We start from the raw sequence: 22,678 nt of genomic DNA, 5'->3' as shown, positions 1-22,678 counted from the left end.
TGCTAAACTGCCACACATGCATTTAATCTCCGAGATGAAAATGATCTAACAACATCAGATTTACATACACAAGTATTAATAAACATAATAAAGTGCTTGTGTAGCGTAATCCGTTGCCGCCAATATTTATTTTATTATTTATTTCCACGGACGGCATGGAGGTTTCCCCAGCTGCTGCAGTTATCGGAGTGTGACGATGATGAGTCACGTCAATGTGCGAATCCATGCAGCAAAGCAAAACGCCTGGACTCATTTATCCGTTCAATTGGCTGACATACTGACGTGTGGTCAGCAGAGATAGTTAGCGCTGATTGGTTCAAATGTGCATGTTTTCTGGAACAGAAAAAAAGTTTGTTGAATTGATGCGTCAAAAAAAGGGCAATGCAACAGAAAATGGATCAAACCTTTAAGAGCAGGGAAAGAGTTGAGGAGGCTTATTTATCATATTTAGTCTTATTTGCTCTGATGGGGAGGTTCAGAACATCTTAGCTGTCAATGTGCACTTTGGACTTATATTTGTTCATTTATGTCAGGCTACTTATTCATTTCCTTATGATTTAAAAAAGTCAATGTTTGCACGATCTTCAAAATATATTTCATTTCACTCTGCATAATATAAGTCATTTGTACTTATTTTTCTGAATGTATGTTACATATATCTTTATGAATAAATTTGAATATACATCCTATGATCTTAAGTAGTTAAAATTGAGATTTGGCATTTAATATGTGAGGAAATGAGGGGGGAAAAATTAATTCTAGCCACTTTCACTCCTAGTGTGCCATCTTCGGCTATTACTAAATGAAGCTCGGCCCCCTCTGAAAAGGCGTTACGCATAGGAAGTGCCATGTCAATAGTAATGAAGACTATGCTTTTGATTTAATTTGGTTTTTACTAATCATTTTATCTCTGCTCATGTATCTTCATGTGACGTAAAGCACTTTGAATTGCCTTGTCTTGAATTGTGCTACACAAATAAATTTACCTTGACTTGCCTTGCCTTAATATAAAACTGAGTGCATCAAAGGGTTCAAGAGCTGTAGGTTGCCGACCCCTGCTGTAGCTGTTTGCATGAACCCCACTGAAGATTAAATTCCATTGAATTCAATACTGATTGAAGTATTTCTATGGTTCCTTGCCTCACGAACAGCACCATGAAGACAAAAAAATGACTTGGTGCATGTCACCATGCCGAGTTGAATAATGTCCACTGTGTGACTGAGTGTGGGCAGTGCCAAGCAACTCCTTAAACAGCCTGTCAGTGGAGGAGGGGAAAAAAACAGACAGCTCTGACACAAACGATAATTCTCTCCCAGTTTAGGTCATTCCTTCTCAAACAAAAACTTACACTGGGCAACAGAAACGACAGGCAGTGTTTTGTGTGAGCAGCATTTGTTGGATTTCTCCTCGGCATTCCATTTTAGCCATTTGCAATGCTTATTTTATTCATATGCTTTGTTCTATTGGAACCTTAAGTTATGCTCAAACGCAAATGTATTAAAATGTCTTAAATGTTGACGAATGGGTTTGTGCACTACTAGAGACAGAGCTAAATAGATTAACTTTTAGTAAAAAAAAATCATGCTAAGATCCTGTCTAAGCCTGTTATGCAACAGTCCAGTTTAATCATGTGTTTTGACAAAGCAGTTTGAAATATCTGATTTAGAGTTTAAAGCTTCTTCTTTTTTTTTTTTTTTTAAGCATGGTTAACACATTTTCAGCTAAAGTACTTGAAGTGAGATTTTTATATGAATTACATTGCAGTGTGTGGGATGCCCTGACCGACAACTACAGAGCTGCATGGGACGAGCCAGACTCAGAGGGATTCAACGGAAACCTTTCTGGCAAAGAGGTACTGACAACATTCAGATGTTATATTATCTTTCTTTTATTAACAGTTTTTGGTGGGGTTGTTCAGTTTGCTACATTTTTGTTATATAAGTAGTCAACAATATACATTTAAATTTCTGGTTTTTGTTACATTTATTACTAATCATGAATAGTGAAGCCTCATGTGGCATTGAACCACTTGAGCCAATCGTTTCGAGAACGGGTTAATTTTTCGAAGCTTCATGAGCACACAGTACCACCTTTACTGCAAAAACACATCTCCTTAAAAACTAGTTAAATTCTCTTGTTTGTAAATGTACTAGATATAAGTGAAACTATCTGCCAGTTCTTCAAGTAAATTTTACTCTTAGATTTCTTGAAATAGGCTCATTTTCAGCTAGCTATTAGTAGTACCGTAATTTTCGAACTATTGGCCGCTACTTTTTTTCATTAATTTTGAATCCTGCGGCCTATAGTCCAGTGCGGCTTATTTGTTTATTTGGGTTAATAGGTAACACTTAATTTGACAGTGGTGTCATAAGACCATCATAATTATGACATGACACTATTATGGGCATTACTTAATCATTATGACAGATGTCATTGAGTGTCACCCGGCAAATTATGTCACTATCTCCATTGGTGTCCAGATTGGATCTTTTATATCCATTCAAAAGTAAGATAATCTTCCGGATAACTCTTTAATGACATCTGTTATAAGCATTCATTAATGCTCATGACAGTGTCATGTCATAATTATGATTGTCTAATGACAGTCCTTGGCAGTCTATGGTGCCACTGTCAAATAAAGTGTTAACAGATACCATAACTAGCAATTTATGAAACAACAGGAACTTTAACTGAAGAAATAATTAGCACAGAACATCTGTAGTGCTGCAATGCATGCTAGGAGGAATGTTGGACAACAACAGTGTTGACAGCAGGTGGCAGTAGAGGTTGACTGTCTCCCCCAAGGTATCAGTGATGGCCAAATTGAGCTTTTTGAAGCAATGAAGCTTTGTAGCCAATTGGTTCAAACCTTATTGATGGTTCATTTTGTCTTATGACAGTCGTATGATGCCGCTGTCAAATAAAGTGTTACTGGTTAATATCTTTTGGTGTAAATATCCCAAAACAGAGAGAGGACAGCTGCGGCTTATAGTCCAGTGCGGCTCATCTATGAACAAATGTTGTTTTCGTGTCGGATTTGGTGGGTGGTGGCTTATAGTCAGGTGTGCCTTATAGTGCGATAATTACAGTATATGTAATCTTAAAAAAAAAAAAAAAAAAAAAAAACAATCTTGTTATAATATTGACTTTAAGTAAGTGGAATAATCTGATACATTATTCGGTTAACTAATCTTTAACACTCAAAACAAGATGGTGAAATGATTTGACTAGATTTAAGAAAAATAATCTGATTAAGATATTATAAATTTGCAGTGTTCTGCACAGCAAAAAGGCAGGTGAAAATACAAATTCAATTTGCCCCCCCCTACCCCCCCCACACACACACACTCCCACAAAAGTCTAACTCGACCCATGGTTTAATATTTGTTTGTCTGTCATTCTATAGATACACGAAAAAGAGGAGGAGGAAATGAATGAAAAGAATGACAATGCTAACTGTCTCAACGAAGAGCCTCTAATGACAGCAGATCAGGTATGTATACCAGGGTGACCAAATGTCCTCTTTTACCCAAACATGTTCACTTTTCATGTCCTGTCCAAGGCATCCGGCCGGGTTTTATAAATTCATGAAAGTGTCTGTTTTTCATAATTTTTCACAGGACCAATTAGCGTGTGTTGAAATTGACCGACACTTTGCGCAGAATACATATATATATAGGTGCCTGATAGATCGGGACCTTGAGCCACCCCTAAATATTATTTGATCGACTTCAAACTTAACACACATTGTTTTCTACCTAAATGGAAACGGAATCAACCCAGGGAGCAAAGAAATTCATACTTTTAATTTTCACCCTATGGTAGTGGACCACCCTAATATATATACATATATATATATATATATATATATATACATATAAATATATATATATATATCCCCCAGTGTTCGTCAGACAACTGGGTATTAGCCGCTCATAGACGGGGGTATCATGCTTGCCAAGCACTCATTGTTGTCCAGATGCTAGAAGAGACATTGAAGATGTGGGAAATATCTTACGGTGTTGTGATACATCACCCAGAACGAACTGTAGTTGGTCTTCCTTTGTTGTATGTCGAGCATTAAAATCCTCAATGAGTTTGACCCCTCACTCTGCACATCATTGATAACTGGAAGATTTTTTTAGTTTTGTTAGACCTGCCTTGAATGAAGCATTATGTTTCCAGTCTTCAGAGTTTTCATTAAGTAAGTCGCTGTTGATTTCCAGGTATTTCAGCAACCGGATGGACTTGTGAGTTGCAAAGGATTGAAGTGGTGGAATCAGGGCACCTTTCAATTCGAGACGTTTTGGGGGATCTTCATCAGCAGACTGATTGCTTTCATCTGATTCTTCAGGGATCATGGCTGTCACTATACACTGCTTTGTCAGTGTTGAAACAGTTTCATTAAACAAGGACAATGTCACAAGTTCCTCTGATACATACCACAGATGATTCTGCAATTTGTCTCTGGCTGCTCTTCCAACATGGTCATTATGATAAGAGTGCAGTTTCCTCAGTGTCTCTAAGTCTGTTCAAGGAGCAACTGCTGCATCAGTGGCAGAAAACCATGCTTCCGCATATATGAGGATGGAGAAAATACATCACAAACACGTGACTCTTCAGCCCTAGTGAGATGTCTAATTTGACCACGGAACATCCAAATATTGAGACAATATAACACTTTTGCCATCCATCTGGCATGATGAAAAGCTCCAGGTTTCTTGAAATTGAAATCAGGAACATTTCCTCCAAGGCAAACAACCACTAACTCTAAAAATTCCTTGTAATCATCTGTGTGCTTACCCTGTGCCAACTTGGATTCTGCAAACTCTAGGATATGTTCCCTGTCAGGTTGCAGCACCTCTAAGTCCTCCCCAGTTTGATACTTGGACTTGTCAAGGGATTCCCATTTCTTTTGGAACCGAGTTAGTAATAGTTGGACATCAGGACCTTAGGAATCTCCAGAGCATGTAGCGAATACTGCACCAAGAAGTATTTCATAAATATGATGGCGGCATGCTAAATTAAGGACTGCATGTCCAAGTTTCTGTTCTAGAGCAATGCACGCTCCAGCCCGACGTCCTGTGTTTGATGCAGTTGTATCAAAGCAAAAGCCTGCAACTTTTTCTTCCAAAGACCATTCCTGTAACAGTTCATAAACTGCTGTAGCTTGGTTCTCGCCAGTTCCTGAAGTTAGTTTTGGAACACCAAGAAGCTGAGTTTCTCCAGTAGAGACACCTGTAATCAAAACTGGAAGACGGTCAATGAGCTTCGTTGACCAAAGGAGAGATGGCAATAATTCACCATCCCAATGCACAATGCAAGTTTTCCCTTCAGCTTTGAATGCATTGTGTAGATCCATCCATTGTTGGCGACGGTGTTTTTCTCTGTATCGTTTAGCACTCGAATGGCTGATATTAATCTCACTGGGAGCATGTTCCAAACTTTTGTCAGTTCCAGCCACTACAAACAGAGCATTCCTAGCTGTCATACCTGTCCTATCCAGAGCTACTGTAAGCTCTGGGGCCCTAACATTCTTTGGTCGACACTGCTTTGTCTGCGGAGTTTCTTTCTTCTGTCTTTGTTCTATATCTAAATCCGCAGTTGATGACGAGTCCTCTTCATCTAGATCAGTTGTATGTGCTGATGAGGATTCTTCCAATACAACTTGACTTGTAGACGCCTCAGCTTCATCAATGTGTTTTTGTCTGCGCCTCTTCAGCTCATTTTCTCGCTGTTGTGACTTTGCTTCAGTTGCAGCAAGTTAGGTGTCCAATGCACCCATTGAGCCGCCGTGGCCAGGTTCTTGATGTGCAATTAAGAAGTCTTTGTCTTCTTGAATGCTAATTAATGACATTGCATTAGCATGTGCCACATCAAATAGGTCCTTCATTGCAATTTTGCATTCTTTCTCATTTACCTCATGATGATGATGCAATATGCACTCTGAGTGAGAATCTCAAACTTGCAGACTGTTGAGCCACCTCTAAATATCATTTGATTAGCTTCTAATTTTGCACACATTGTTTTCTTCCAAAATGGAAACAGAATCCACCCAGGGAGCAGGAAAATTCAAAAATTTGTTTTTATGGACCACCCTAATATATGTATATATATATATATATATATATATATACATATATATATACACATATATATATACACATATATATATACACATATATATATATTTTGGGGCTGTCAAACGATAAAAAATTTTAATCGAGTTAATTACAGCTTAAAAATTAATTAATCGTAATTAATCGCAATTAATCGCAATTCAAACCATCTATAAAATATGCCATATTTTTCTGTAAATTATATATATATTCTGTAAAATAATTTGTTGGAATGGAAAGATAAGACACAAGATGGATATATACATTCAACATACGGTACATAAGGACTGTAGTGGGCATTTCACTCTACTGTCATTTAAATCTGTCTATGCTGTCCTCACTCTGAAGCGTCTACTTTTTCCAAAGCTAGACAGCTAGTGAACGACGCCTGAATAATCAGACTTCTTCCTTTTTCATCTGATTTATTAATAAAATGGCCTCAAACCACTGTCCTCTTTAGACCGTAGTGAAACTACAAAAAAAAGTACACAAGCATTGCATTAGCAACAACGTTAGCTTAGCATGCTATACAGGTTCACTAAACATAAACAAAAAGCATCTCATACAAAAAATATAACATTTCGCTTACTAACATAATATGTACATTCTTTACAACAACCATACTTACGGACAAATCTTGTCCAAGAATCATATAAGCACAACATTACAACGTAGGCGTCAGCCCAAGACGTCGTGCAGCCATATTGAACTGGCAAGAAAGCAATAAACCATGTCGCAAAGCGACCACAAGAGTTCGCTGTTAGACAGCACAAAAAACCTTGCTGTAAAACTTACCAAAAGGCAGAATACTGTCTGAGCGGGACATGTGCGTTAATTGCGTCAAATATTTTAACGTGATTAATTTAAAAAATCAATTACCGTGCGTTAACGCGATAATTTTGACAGCCCTAATGTCAAAATTATATATATATACATATATACATCAATTCTCATTCACAAACAAAGGCTACAGGTACACTCGCTAAACGTACTTTTTGGCAACCGTTGGCTTCTGTCGGAGCTTTGTACTTGCGTGATAAAATTCAGTTTGGTGTCGCATCGTTGCACTGACAATGGTTGTAAACTTTTACACCAGTGTTTGATTTTGCCTCAGCTACCAGTGCTCGCTAAATAGAGTGGCGATCAGTAAGCTAAGATGCGCTAGGCATTATGGGAAATGTAGTTTTGAACTGCCGCGTTTGGAAACATGCTGCTTGAATAGTTTGTCAGTTTATTTCTGTTATTTTTTTGCGTGCAATCTAGAACATTAAATGAGAATAACAATTGAGGGGGAATAACAATTTGTCAATGACAATTGTTGTGATAGTAATTTATAATGTTTAGTTGGCACATAGCCCACTATGTGTGTGTATTGACTGGACTAGATTTCCATGGGTCTTCATTATATTATTGTTCATCATTATTTCAGGCCGAGTGTCCTCTTTTATGGAAATCAAAATATGGTTACCCTAATGTATACTCTTCAACATTAAACAATATTGATTATTTTCATTGTACAAACACAACTCGGAAAAAAAGATATATACAAGAATATTAAATTTATAATTGTAATTTTAAAATAAGGACATCTTGGGGAGCTAGCATCTTTCTTTTTCGTCTTCCTCATTAGAATTTGCTTGTCGTTGTATATGTATGGGTTTCCTCCAGATGCTCCAGCTTCCTCCTACATTCCAAAAACATGCATCCTAAATTAATTAAAGACTTTATACTGTTCATAGGTGTGAATGGCAGTGGTTGTTTTTTCTATGACACGTGTCAGAAAAGTTCTAATGCTGGCGAGACAAAAGATATATCCAAACTGGGAGGTGACTCGGGATGGGAATTGATACGATTTTTACAATTCTGATTCCATTATCGATATTGCTTAATGATTCAATTCTTCATCGTTTCTCTTATCAATTCTAATTTGGACTAATGGACTGTATGAGGTTCTGGGTTCAATATATTTTATCGTTCATTCGCTTCGGGGTGTCGGTTAGAACACAAGGAGCGGAGAGTAGAGTTGGTCTTTGGCATTTTTAATCCAACTTGGCAACAGGCACAACTATATACAGGCAATGGCACTTGACATTAGAACCACTCAATGAGCAGATGAGAGCATGCATGGAAAGATGTTGATGTAGTTGTCTGTGTGTGGAAGAAGACTGGAATGTGTGGGTATATGTGTGGTTCTGAAAGGAAAGAAAATTACATCATATTAGTGCGGATGCAGTAAACAATGCAAATTGACTGTAAAGCAGTCAATGACTCGCACAGTATAATGAACACAAAGGTGGGGAGGTGCGAGTGCACACGCACAACCCGGAAGCACGCTGCGTGCACGTGCGGTGATCTTGGCCATAAAAGGGGCGAAAACTAAGCACTTTACACTCATATGGATGTACAACATTATCTTAAGATGCTAAACTAACACATTCCCTCTTAACACAAATGTGCAACGCGAATATAATGTAAACAACACCCTCCTTGACGCAGCAAGGACGAGCGTGAGCAACCAGCCGACGTAACAGTAAAAACACGAAACTGTCGCGCAGATAACGGCTCTAACTTATCATAAGCACTTTATGGCTTGAAGAGGAAATACTTACATTTGTTAATGGACGCACACAGATTAATACTTCCTCTAACAGGTGACCGTCCTCTGCTCGAAATGCGCACCTTACACCTACTCTCGGTCAAAGAATACGCAGCGCGTATGACGTAGGACAATAACAAGAAGTAACAGACTGGTTGCCATGGGAACGGACGCATACCCAAGGAACCTTTCTAACAGGAGTATTAAAATTGCTAATAAAATCGTTAAGGATTAATTTAAATGCATATATGTTATATATTTCTTATAGAGTATTTGACAAGGAATACGATAGACCCATTGATAGACTTTTTGGGAAAAATCCCCATTTCTTTAAGTAGTCTCATGAATAATGACCTGGCCTGTGAAAATCAATGCAAACTCACTCAGCGACGACTCTTCAGATTATACTTGGAGAGTTGTCCCCTTTGAGTAATCATGTAGTCTTACTTGTTGAATCAAATGTGTGTAACATGCATAAGTTACGTGACGTAAATCGCGCTGGTTGGAATCGATAAGTGAATCGTTAGAAACGCACGTAACTGGTTCTATATAGGAACCAGTTCTCGATTCCCATCCCTAGAGTTGACCCCCTCAAAACAGCACTTTGTTCTTCCTTTGTTCTGAGTTTGAACTCCAGTATTGGCATATTAAAATTGTTGATTCTGAACAACAGCAAGAAGACGGGCAAAAATACAAAGCACGGCCATCTGTATAGGTTCAAATCATTTTAGTGTTTTATTTGCCATCCCTTGAATAGCAATAGACTATACCTTGGATAGATGACACCTTAGTTTGTTTTCTACTGATCAGTTTTGTTTTTCTTCAAGGTCATTGAGGAAATAGCCGAGATGATGGCAAACTCCCCAGACCCCGGTGAAACTGAGGAAGAGGACGAGGAGGAGAGCAGCCGTTGCTCCTCCAGGACTCACCCTTCCCTGCTCGAAGAGATCCGACAACTGTCCCAGGCCTCAAACAACAATTGCTCTTACGAAGGTATTATTAGCATTCAGATGAGACATTCAGGGCAGAGGATAGAGACTGTGTCTGTGCCTCGTATAGTGAACAGTAGAAAACATAGTACTATAGGAACGAGACAAAAGAATTTTATACACATAGCCCCTGATAGCAGTGAAAATAAAATAACTCTTAATAAATATATAAAATGCGGATTATTAAACATCAGGTCAATCTCGCCCAAATCTCTGTTAGTTAATGACTTAATTGGGGATTATAAATTTCATATTTTGGCCCTGACTGAAACTTGGCCTCAGCAGGATGACTTTGTTAGACTTAATGAATACACACCCCCAAGTCACGTGAATTTTCACACAGCTAGAAGCACGGGCCGCGGAGCGGGGGTGGCAGTAATATCACACTCTTGTTTGGGTATGAGCCCAAAAAGTAAAGCTAATTACATTTATAATTCCTTTGAAAGTCTAGTACTATCAATTATAGATACTAACTGGAAGAACCAAAAACCAGTTCTTTTCATTGTGGTTTACCGTCCCCCTGGTCCCTACTCACAGTTTTTGTTAGATTTCCCTATTTATCCAGTATTTTGCTAAGCTGGGATAGAATTATAATTGTAGGGGATTTTAATATACATGTTGATGATGACGGTGACTCTCTTGGTAAGGCTTTTAATGACCTACTAGATGAGACTGGCGTCATTCAAAATGTAAATAAACCAACTCATAGTCACAAGCACACCCTGGACCTGATTTTAACCTACGGTACGGAGATTAGTGATCTTAGTGTCCATCCCCACAACCCCGTACTGTCTGATCATTTTCTAATTACCTTTCAGTTTGTGCTTCAAGATAATCCGTCACTTGAGACTAGAACTCAGATGAAAAGGACATTATGTGATCGCTCTGTTTCAGAGTATAAACAGATAATTCAGCCCATATTTGCCTCCGTCATCTGATTATGAAGGAATAATGTACGGCCTTGCTGTTAATGACGAGTTTGTTGATAGTGTCACGTTTACTCTACAAACTACTCTTGATGTTGTTGCTCCCCCCAAATTAAAGTTTGTCAAGCCGAGACGAGCCTCTCCCTGGTATAATGCTGAAACACGCTCTCTTAAACAATCGACACGTAAATTAGAAAGACTTTGGCGCCGTTCCAACACAGAACACACTCTCTCTGCCTGGAAACACAGTTTTTGACCTATAAACAGGCCTTGCGCACGACTAAAACCAGATATTACTCATCCTTAATAGATGAAAACAAAAATAATCACAGGTTTCTGTTCAGCACTGTAGCAAGGCTGACAAACAGTCACAGCTCAATAGAACCTTATATCCCAACCACCCTTAGCTGTGATGACTTCCTAAAACTTTTTAACAATAAAATCGCAAATATTAGAAATAAAATAAATGAATTGCTTCCAACTATTAGGTCTGATAAAGTACAGACTAAAAATTCAGAATCTCCTATAAACCCCTCTAAAATATTAAATAACTTTACCACTGTAGACCAAATCGATGTAATTACAATTATAATGTCCTCCAAACCTGGTCATCTGGCTAGATGGACCTCTTCTTGTTCCTTTACTCCACTGCATCTTTACAGACTGTAACTTCGCCTGCTAATTCCCATTAGCAGTGCTGGTGCTTCCTGTCTTTCCATCCTGGGAGTGGATCTCTCCTGACTGTGGTACTCCCCAAGGTTTCTCATTTTCTCCCAAAGACTCTGGAGTTTTTGGAGTTTTTCCTTGCCGACATGGAGGGTCTAAGGATGGGGAATGCCCAGAACTTGAACTTTATTTATTCATCTTTGTTGCTTCATTTGCTGTTTCTGATTGTGTATCATATTGCCTCTGCAAAGCCCTTTGAGGCAACCTTGTTGTGATTTAAGGCTATACAAATAAAATTGAATTGAATCAGCAATACCATTTTTTGTGCTTAAATTTACTAGCACTATGAAATAAGAAAAATCAAATAGTTATATCATTTTCCACTATATGGTGTTTCTTTTGTAAGGTTGTGTTCTTTTGTGTTATTGGTGGACTATTACAATTTTTTTTTTTTTTAATTTGGTTTTGGTGCAAGAACTGTGAGACAGTGAGCCAAACCTCGACAAGACATGAGTGTATGAAGATGCAAAACATAGATCATGAAAACCATCCTTGCAATTTCTAGGCAACAATCAGGCTAGTTTTGATCTAGCAATACACCTCCACCTAAATCCTCCTTTCTACTCTAATGTTGTTCTCCGTTCTGCAGGCCTGAGTTTGATGCCTAGTTCCGCACTGTTTGAACTGCTGCACCGTGTGGAAGCCGCAATCCGCGAATACTCTGAGGAACTGGTCAGTCAGCTGGCACGGCGTGATGAGCAGGAGTTTGAAAAAGAGGTGAAGAACACGTTCATCACAGCCGTGATTGAAGTGCAAAACAGGCAGAAAGAGCAGCGAGACAGTAGCAAGCGCCGACGCCGGGACAAAGCTTTGAGTCTACAAGGAGGCGTGGGTTTGGTGTCTGTGAACGCAGGGAATACTGGCACCACTGCTCGCGTGGAGAAGACAGGAAGCATGCCTGTTAAGGTAAAATGGAGGCTCATCTTGAATGTGTTAAGAGCTTACAATTACACGTGACAAAAACAGGCAGTTGCAAGTGTGTTATTGTAAACTTTAATTTTCTTAGAGTATACTTTCGTATGTCAGAGAAAGGGGAAACTCGATTGCCTTTGAGTTCTTCTTCTTGAGGGATAATGGTTCTCAGGTCCATTAGCATCTAAAGGATCTTCCTGGAATGATTTTAATCAGGTGGAGATGATTCTTTAGACAGCAACAACCCATTCCACTCTACTCTTGTCCAGTTAGATGAAAACAACCTAATGGATTTTCCTGCTGTGCAATGCAAAGCATTACTATAAGTGCGTCAGCCATATATGCAGCGGTGGGTAGAGTAGCCAAATATTTTACTCATGTAAGAGTAGCGTTACTTCAAAATGCTCAAGTAAAAGTAGCCATCCAAAAAGTATACTCAAGAAATGAGTAACTGCTTACAATGTTTTGATCATTTGTTTTTAGCAATCGTATGTTTTTCTTAGCACAATATCTACAGTGGGGCAAATAAGTATTTAGTCAACCACTAATTGTGCAAGTTCTCCCACTTGAAAATATTAGAGAGGCCTGTAATTGTCAACATGGGTAAACCTCAACCATGAGAGAATGTGAAAAAAAAAACAGAAAATCACATTGTTTGATTTTTAAAGAATTTATTTGCAAATAATGGTGGAAAATAAGTATTTGGTCAATACCAAAAGTTCATCTCAATACTTTGTTATGTACCATTTGTTGGCAATAATGGAGGCCAAACGTTTTCTGTAACTCTTCACAAGCTTTTCACACACTGTAGCTGGTATTTTGGCCCATTCCTCCATGCAGAGCTCCTCTAGAGCAGTGATGCTCTGGGGCTGTCGTTGGGCAACACGGACTTTCAACTCCCTCCACAGATTTTCTATGGGGTTGAGACCTGGAGACTGGCTCGGCCATTCCAGGACCTTGAAATGCTTCTTACGAAGCCACTCCTTTGTTACCCTGGATGTGTGTTTGGGATCATTGTCATGCTGCAAGACCCAGCCACGTCTCATCTTCAATGCCCTTTCTGCTGGAAGGAGATTGTCACTCAAAATCTCTTGATACATGGCCCCATTCATTCTTTCCTTTAGACAGATCAGTCGTCCTGGTCCCTTTGCAGAAAAACAGCCACAAAGCATGATGTTTCCACCCTCATACTTCACAGTGGGTATGGTGTTCTTTGGATGCAATTCAGTATTCTTTCTCCTCCAAACACGAGAACCTGTGTTTATACCAAAAAGTTCTATTTTGGTTTCATCTGACCATAACACATTCTCCCAGTCCTCTTCTAGATCATCCAAATGCTCTGTAGCGAACCACAGACGGGCCTGGACGTGTACTGGCTTCAGCAGGGGACACATCTGGCAGTGCAGGATTTGAGTCCCTGGCAGCGCATTGTGTTACTGATAGTAGCCTTTGTTACTGTGGTCCCAGCTCTCTGTAGGTCATTCACTAGATCCCGCCGTGTGGTTCTGGGATTTTTGCTCACTGTTCTTGTTATCATTTTGACACCACGGGGTGAGATCTTGCATGGAGCCCCAGATCGAGGGAGATTATCAGTGGTCTTGTATGTCGTCCATTTTCTAATAATTGCTCCCACAGTTGATTTCTTTACACCAAGCGTTTTACCTATTGCAGATTCAGTCTTCCCAGCCTGGTGCAGGTCTACAATTTTGTCTCTGGTGTCCTTCGACAGCTCTTTGGTCTTGGCCATAGTGGAGTTTGGAGTGTGACTGACTGAGCTTGTGGACAGGTGTCTTTTATACCGATAATGAGTTAAAACAGGTGACATTAATACAGGTAACGAGTGGAGCTTCGTTAGACCTCGTTAGACCTCGTTAGAAGAAGTTAGACCTCTTTGACAGCCAGAAATCTTGCTTGTTTCTAGGTGACCAAATAATTATTTTCCACTCTAATTTGGAAATAAATTACAGGCCTCTCTAATCTTTTCAAGTAGGAGAACTTGCACAATTGTTGTTTGACTAAATACTTATTTGCCACACTGTATATGAACTAAATTTTCACACACAAAAATCATTGAATTCCGACAAGAAAAATCTACACAAATGATACATCACCAGTCCAGATGGGTGCCGTCTAATGGGGAAAACATATTTCCTACCATGAAATCAAAACAATCATATCTCTAGTTTTCTGTAGTATATCGCTGCCCAAAAAAACCCGGAAGAGTATATAATTAGAGATGTGACCGAAAATTCGGCGCCGAAAACTGGTTTTCGGTTAAAAGGCTGAAGGTTTACCACCATAAAGTGTGAAGAACATTAGTCCCCTTGTGATGATGTAATCAAAACACGGCAAGCTAATGCTGAAATCGAGGAAGGTGGGATTTCGGAGTTTTCCAATTTCCGACCAGGAAAAATATCATTGGAACGCCACTCAAACTGGGAGATCCTAGTCGCAAAGTCGGGGGAAAAAAAGTATCCTGACTTCACGACTTGCTTCAATCTGACGTCACTCGATAAAATGCTGCTTAAAACAACGCATTGGTGGCACAATAAGGAAATTAATTTTCTTTCAGACACCATGTATTTTTTCTGATACAGTGAATTTTTTTTCTTCAAGAATTTATAGATATTTTTACATGGGGCTTTGCCTTGCAAAGGCCCATAAATGTCCATGCCGTTGAAGGCCATGATCATCCAAATTTCCTATTCATTTCCAATGGCATTTACATTGCATTGAACTGATATTAGCAGGATATGTCGCAGAAATGTCCCCAAATAAACAGGAAGTGACCTGATCTCAACAGGACGTGTCCCTCAAATGTCCCCAAATCAACAGGAAGTGTCCCTGAAATGTCCTAAAATCAACCTGTGCAGGGCTAAGATTTGTATCTACCACAGAAAATTAATTAATTCCTCCTGAAATTGCAGTTTCTACTTTATATTGACTTGCAGCAAGGGTGTAACTAAAAAAGGCAGTTTACAGCGTTTGCTATTTATCTCAGCCGTCATTTTTCCTCCACTATTTGATCGCTTACGAGAAGACGTTTGCTGGAGGACAAAATGTCTTTGAACGGCCAAAATAAAAAACAACGTCGCCATCAACCATTGTTGTTGTTTATATTCCATCGGAATTCTTTGAGGTTGCAACTGGTACCATCCGAATGGGATAAGTCAGACTTCCCACCTTCCTCGAATGCAGCATAACACTACTGGCTCACAGCCAATATATCCACGGGCTGGAAGTATTTTGAGGTATCAAAGAAATATATCAATCATTAAATGAAGTGAAATATAATAAAATTTCTTAATTGCTGCTCATTCTAAAATTGATTTCTATTGATGTCCCGCGTCACAGTACACTGCATTTGAACACATGAATGAATAGTTTAGACTTTATTTGTATACTGTTCGCTTGATTAAAGTACTATTTATATTAGTACCTATGCATTTGCTGTGGTTGAGTACAATACGTTTATCGCACGACCACTTCTTCTGTAAAAAAAAAAATAAATAAATAAATTCTCGTCGGAATTTAATGATTTAAATTTTTTTAATGTACTTTTTTACCTTAATGTGGTTATGTAATGTGTTATTGTACTGTATCAATGTAACAATAGTCCATATAGATAACCTAATATAAAATACCATTGTTTAAAAAAAATCCAACAAAAATATAAGCAGTTACTTACAATGTTACTCATTACTTGATTATTCTTCTCAACAAATACTTTTTTACTTGTACGTGAGAACATTTTTTGGACAACTACTTTCACTTTTGCTTGAGTAACATTATTTTGAAGTAACGCTTCTTTTACTTGACTGAAATTTTTGGCTACTCCACCCACCTCTGGACTATAATGGAGTCATTATTTTTGCGATGTCTCATTGGTGGTAGTGCCACTGCGGACATCGCTGGCAAAAATAAAGTCAAATCTAACATGTAGAATAAAGAGGGAAAATGTAACGACTCTACTGGAGCTCAAAGTAGCAGAGTTTCTTCACAAATTTACGCAAGTAAAGCAAAAATGATGTTGATGTAAAACTACTCTCAGAAGTACATTTTCTCAAGTAAATATAATGCAGTAAATGTAACTCCTCACTACCCTCCTCTGGTGATAAGTATATATTACCATTAGTAATATCTCTAGTCAGTGGCGTGCACTTATAGACGCCAGGTGGTGCTCAGGCATTGGCCCTTGCAGCCCCTCCGCAGAGGTAACACATAATGAGTCGAATCTCGAGTGTATGTGTGTGCCCCTTAAACCTCAGTTAACTTTTTTCTCACGAAGTAGCATTTGTCTCTTTGCAACTCTCTAAATTAGCTGACTGCCGAGCCCCACCTGTTAGCCAAGCTAGGCTAGCCACTCACTATAAATCAATTAATAGATGTGGTGACCAGCACACAACCACTATCGGTAGAAAAAATAAATAAAACTCTATATAACAGCTCAATGTTTAGTCATGGGTTTGCATGTTTAATGCTAGTACTGCTACTTAGGGAGAATGTTGCTGCTTAACAAAAGCTAATAAGAATCAAAATAAACACACAAAAAAAATATACTGTAATAACCCCAGCTGAGGTTGAGGAAGGAGAGGAGTCAGGAATGCATCTCTCAAAGGGGCTGCACTTTGTTACGGACATTACAGTATACAATTTGAAACTCACCTGGAGGAAGTGAGACTGAGTTTGTGTAGTAGAAAGTGAATAATATACTCCAAGAAAACTGTAGGCTCCCTTCTTTGAATATGGGCACACTGATACACTGTGATGACAACAAGTTTAAAGCAGGCTATAAGTATCATTTATTTGCTTAATGCCAAACATAAAATTAGTTGTAGTGTGTGTGCCGTGTTGTAAAGTTACCAAGTAGGCTTAGTCATATTGTTAATCATATTGTCGAGATAAACCATGGTGAGATTAGCCAGGCTGCCAGGCTGGCAGTTACATACACTGTAAAAGGTGCCCTTTTTTTCCGTCTAAGCACCTGTCCGCCATATTGTCTGTGCACGCCACTGTTTTTAGTATGGCTTAGTAATGAAGGGAGATTTCGTACGAATCGAGTTTTGCTCATAATCCCTCGAGATTCCCTCAGATTCTTCCAGAAAATAAATCACTAGAGTTGGCTTTACTATGTAGCACACTATAATACCCTAATTTTCGGACTATAAGCCGCTACTTTTTTCCCTCATTTTGAATCCAACGTCTTATAGTCCAGTGCGGCTTATTTGATGATTTATTTGGGTTAATAGGTAAAACTTTATTTGACAGCGGCATCATAAGACTGTCATAAGAACATCATAATTATGACATGACACTATCATGAGCATTACTGAATGCTTATGACAGCTGTCAATATGTGTCATGTGGCATATGATGTCACTAACTCCATTTATGTCCAGCTCAGATCTTTTACGTCCATTATAATTTGCTGGATGACACGAACCGACATCTATTATAAGCATTCAATAATGCTTATGACAGTGTCATGTAATAATTATGACAGTATTATGGCACCACAATCCAAGAAAATGTTACCAAATACAATAGCTAGCAATTAATGAAACAACTGGAACAGTAACTGAAGAAGTAATGAGCACTGAACATGAATTTTGATAATTATTTACATCTGTAGTGCCGCAATGCATGCTAGGAGGAATGTTGGATGACAACAGTGTTGACAGCAGGTGGCAGCAGAGGTTGACTGTCTCCCCCAAGGGAGCAGTGATGGCCAAATGAAGATTTTTGAAACAATAAGGCTTTGCAGCCAATTGGTTCAAAGCTTCATGGTGGTTCATTTGGTTTCATGACAGTCTTATAATGCCTTTGTCAAAGGAAGTGTTACCAATTAATATCTTTTGGTGTAAATATCCCATAATACAATGAGGACAACTGCGGCTTAAAGTCCAGTGCAGTTTATCGATGAAAAAAATGCGGTTTTCATGTCATATTTGGTGGCTGGCGGCTTATAATCAGGTGCGCCTTATAGTCCAGAAATTACGGTAGTCTAATTTGTGTGCATTGGTTTTTACCTACAGCGCTTTAGTATGGAGGGACTATCCAATATTCTGCAGACAGGCATCAGACAGACATTTGGAAGCACAGGAAATGAGAAACAGTATCTGAACACGGTTATCCCTTATGAGAAGAAAGGCAGTCCTCCATCTGTTGACGACCTGCAAATGCTCACAAAAAGTAAGTCTCAAGTAAACTGATAATAATGCGAAAAATAACATAAAATTTATATTCAAAATGACTTTGTTTTTATTTCAAACATGTACAAGTATACTTGTTTCCCCCATGTAGTTCTTTTTGCCATGAAAGAAGACAGCGAGAAGGTGCCTACACTGCTAACTGACTACATATTAAAAGGTAAAAATAACCAGCCAAAATTGTCTAATGCAGTCTACTTGTGTGAGATGATACAGTAATTGGATTCAGATGGTTCTGCTGCTATGCTGTGACTGACAACAAATGGTTTTCCTGTATAATACCCCCTTCACAAAAAATTTGGCTGTTTCAAATATAACTTTAGATATATCATAAACTAGGTAAGTATGTACTTTCTAATTAAGAAAGTATAAAAGCTTTGTAGTAACGCTTCACAACTATAACACAGAAAGACTACCGGACCCAAAAACACAAATGTGCTGAGTCCAAGGGGGACTGTGCATTACATGAAGTGTGTTAGGGTTTTGAGTTTGATTCTTTGTTTTTTGTTTTGTTTTTTACCTTAATATGTCTTGTCCTTGTGATTGCCCTTTGACTCCACCTGTTGTTGCCTGCTCCTTGTGTGTCGACCAATCGGCTGCCTCTCGTGTCACCCACCTGTTCCTCGTGTCGTTACTCTCATCCAAGGGCGTAGGTTTGGTCTCAATATTGGTAGGGACGATATAACGGCATAACCTGCATGTACACTTTTTGCTGGGGACAGAACATTAATAAAACCAAACAGATTGGGTGAACAGAGGTCAATATGAACCTAATTAATTCATAGGCTAAACTATTTATGCTAAATAAGTTTGTATTGATTTATACTAACTTTCACACCGCAAATTTACAGTATAACGTCTAAATCTGATCATTTTTCAAAAATGTAGTCGAATAATTTTCTCTATCTTGTTTTGAGTGTTAAAGTCTAGTTAACAGATTAATGTGTCAGATTCTTCCGGTTACTTTAAGTAAATATTACTACAGTATTTGTTTTTATTAAAGGGATCCACGGATAGAAAGACTTGAAGTTCTTAAAGGATAAATGTTAGTACAAGTTATTTATAATTTGATTGCCTGGCTCGGCCAGACTGTTCTCCCTATATTTTTCAAACACTGTGAGAATAGTCTGGGACCCAATCCATTAACGGCCTCTCGAGCAAGAACAAAATGAACTGTCCAGTCAGATTCGTTTATTTGCATGACGTGTTCTTAACGAGCAACGTCACTCTTCCGCGTCGGAAGTCGTCTCCACAACAGCACAGATGACGAACAGGAGAGCCGAGGATATGTTCCAATCCACGGTAAAATCAGTTTTTAATCAACAAAAACACATAGACACAAGTCAATGACAACAGGCTTTCTTGCGCTAGCCATGTTAAATAAACTTCTCCATTCTCCGCTCCCGCCGCCTGAGTTGTTGCTTTACCAACGTCACGTCTGCCCGTCGCTGATTGGTCCACTCCGCTGTCTGTTTGATGTGGCTTGCTCCGCCCTGGAAATTTGATCCGCTCATTGGGCGCCAGACTTTATAGCTGGAACAGCGGTGAGTCTGGTGTACCAGGCTAATAATTTGATATTGTAACCCCTTTTGATGTTTTCGTTTCTATGCAATTTGTAAAATTATTTTAACTATTAGGTCGCCATTGTTGTTGACGTCGCAGGGCGGTGACATCGCAGGGCCACACTGCCAGAATTCCACCTGTCACTCTTAAAAAAAAACAACAACAAAAAAACGTGTTACTCTTTAATTATGTAAGGTAGTGTTTTAAATACGCCACAAGGTGTCAATGGTGAGTTTTACATTAATTAGGGATCTTGCCAATGAGTGTGTTTTTTTTTCTCTTGACTGACGCTGCTGTAGTTTCTTTATTCCACAGTGGGAGAGAGAAAGGAGAGTGGACACAGGCATTCAGATTCGTTGCTCGGACCGCGCCGTTTATTGGCATAAGCTTCGGCAACTCTTTCACAACACACATAAGTGTCATATAGTGAAAATACAACAAAAATAATATTCAGCACTTTTCTTTTTGTGAACATTATTTTTTGAGAGATATGAATATTTTTGTTGTATTTTCACTATATAATACTTATGTTTGTTGTGAAGGAGTTCCTGAAAGTTATACCAATAAACACCTGTGTCCAGTGGCGCCTCCAGAAACTTTTCATAGGGGTGGCCAGATGGGGCCACTTAAAATCTTGGGGTGGCACACCAAGACTAAAAGCCATAATTTCAGGTTTTCATCTTATTATTGCAGTAAAAAGGTCAGGGGAAAACTATCAGAAGACTTAAGGACACGGCTACTGATATACTTTGGTGTATTGTGTAATATTTGATGTTACTAATGATTTAATGTGCATAGTCCATAACTGTCCAGTCAACATTTTGAGTTCCACAACAAGTCTGTTTTATTGTGTTATGTATGTATTAGGCTTAAGGTGTGCATTTAACAAAACAAAATAATTACTGGGGAAAAGCAGGTGCTGGCAGATTTGCATTTGGGATGAAATGCATAACTGATGCTACAACAATCTTGATACACTGGCAAGCGGGGTGGCCAGTGGGGTGGCCAACAAATTTATAGCCACCCCCTGGGGGCGCCACTGCCTGTGTCCATTCTTTCTTTCTGCCTTACACCCCACTGTGGATTAAAGGAAAACTACAGCGTCAGTCAAGGGACAAAACACACTCATTGGCTTGATCCCTAATTACTTTAAAACTCGCCATTGACACCTTTTGGCTACCTTACATAATGAAAACGAGACACTTTTGATGACACGTGGAATTCCGGCAGCGTGGCCATGTGACGTCACCGCTCTGCGACGTCAAAAACAATGGCAACCTACTAGTTAAAATAATTTTACAAGTTTTATTGAAACGAAAACATTAAGAGGGGTTTTAATATCAAATTATTATAACTCGTAAGATTTAGCTTTAAAGAACTACATGTCCTTCTATCCGTGGTTCTCTTTAATGCCTCATAGTGCTTTCTTCTGAACATCACTACTCAACTCATCAGATGCTTTAAGTAACCCTAAATACCCCCAAAATCAAAATAACAATCCAAAAACATGTATTATACGTCATATTATTGAAATTAATTAAGAAATAATGTACCGTACTTAACATCAATGCTGAGAGTTTCTGTTAAGCCCCTTTCAGACATACGCTTAAGTCCCGCAATTTCAACGGGGAGCCCTTATGTCTGTAAGCAGTTTCCCAGGTCAACTGACACGGAGATGACACCAGTGACTGCGTCCTAGTACAATGTCAGAGATGTAACCGGGCCGCGATATGTATGATGGAAGCTGGTTAATTCCCGGGTGACAGCGCGAAAACTGATGATGTAAATATTATGGTGGGCCGATCATCATTTCTTCTTTCTACGCAGTAAGATGAAAATCGGTAACCAACATCTTAATTATCAACATGGCAAGCAGGAAAGATAGCAAAATTAAACTGAAAACATAAAGAATGGTACATTGCTACTGGATCTTAGAGCCAAGGAAGAGTCCATCGTCCATCTTTGGAAATGTGTGCTTTATTTTGTTCCCGATGCCTACCAAAAATGATGTAATTCCGGGTTATAAAATCCTGTCACCAGCACAGAGAGCGCCCAGTCACCAACAAAGGACAAATCTGACTGTGTTCAACCCGAGCATTTCCCATTACATTTCCAGATGTGTGAAAGGCATTACAAGCGTAACATTACACAGGAATTTAGCGGGATATAAATGTGACTATAAAAAAACAAAACAAAACAAAAAACAACTGCAGGCAAAATGGCTGACAACACTCTGGCGTCGTAAAGTCGATATCACGTAAGTAGGGTACGTCGTAACCCGGGAACCAGAGGCGCTGGAAGTCACTCACAGCAGTGGGTGCTGAGGATCTTTTTAGTTGTTCCCATCCAAAAACCCTAACCATAGCTTAAATGCTACAAATGCTAACGTATTTACAATTCTCATAGCAAAATGCTCACACATAACTCCACAAACTGTAGCTCTAAACCTAATCACAAATGCATACACAAAAATATATTAGCTGAAACAACTTACAGCCTGATGTGGGCCAAACCAGAGCGCAGCTATCTTTTATCCACAGGGCCGGCCCAGGCCATTTGGGGGCCCTAAGCAAAAAAATGCAAAGGCATATATTTTTGGCCCATCATTTCGTCACAGTGTACTGTGAAACCCATACA

The 22,678-nt window shown here is 38.9% G+C and overlaps 1 protein-coding gene across 1 annotated transcript in view; it reads left to right on the top strand.

Annotated features, from left to right (window-relative positions):
• The window catches only part of fez1 (fasciculation and elongation protein zeta 1 (zygin I)), a 35,460-nt gene that overhangs the window by 11,050 nt on the left and 1,732 nt on the right, over positions 1 to 22,678 (top strand). The window contains exons 3-8 of the mRNA XM_057821867.1: positions 1,766 to 1,853; positions 3,408 to 3,494; positions 9,544 to 9,709; positions 11,947 to 12,263; positions 18,305 to 18,461; positions 18,573 to 18,638. Of these exons, the coding sequence (XP_057677850.1) occupies positions 1,766 to 1,853; positions 3,408 to 3,494; positions 9,544 to 9,709; positions 11,947 to 12,263; positions 18,305 to 18,461; positions 18,573 to 18,638 (881 nt within the window). The remainder of the gene's footprint in view (positions 1 to 1,765; positions 1,854 to 3,407; positions 3,495 to 9,543; positions 9,710 to 11,946; positions 12,264 to 18,304; positions 18,462 to 18,572; positions 18,639 to 22,678) is intronic.

The sequence above is a fragment of the Corythoichthys intestinalis genome, chromosome 18, assembly GCF_030265065.1.
Source record: "Corythoichthys intestinalis isolate RoL2023-P3 chromosome 18, ASM3026506v1, whole genome shotgun sequence".
NCBI lineage: Eukaryota > Metazoa > Chordata > Actinopteri > Syngnathiformes > Syngnathidae > Corythoichthys > Corythoichthys intestinalis.
The sequence above is the reverse complement of the archived record's forward strand: the minus strand, read 5'-3'. Positions and strand labels throughout refer to the sequence as shown.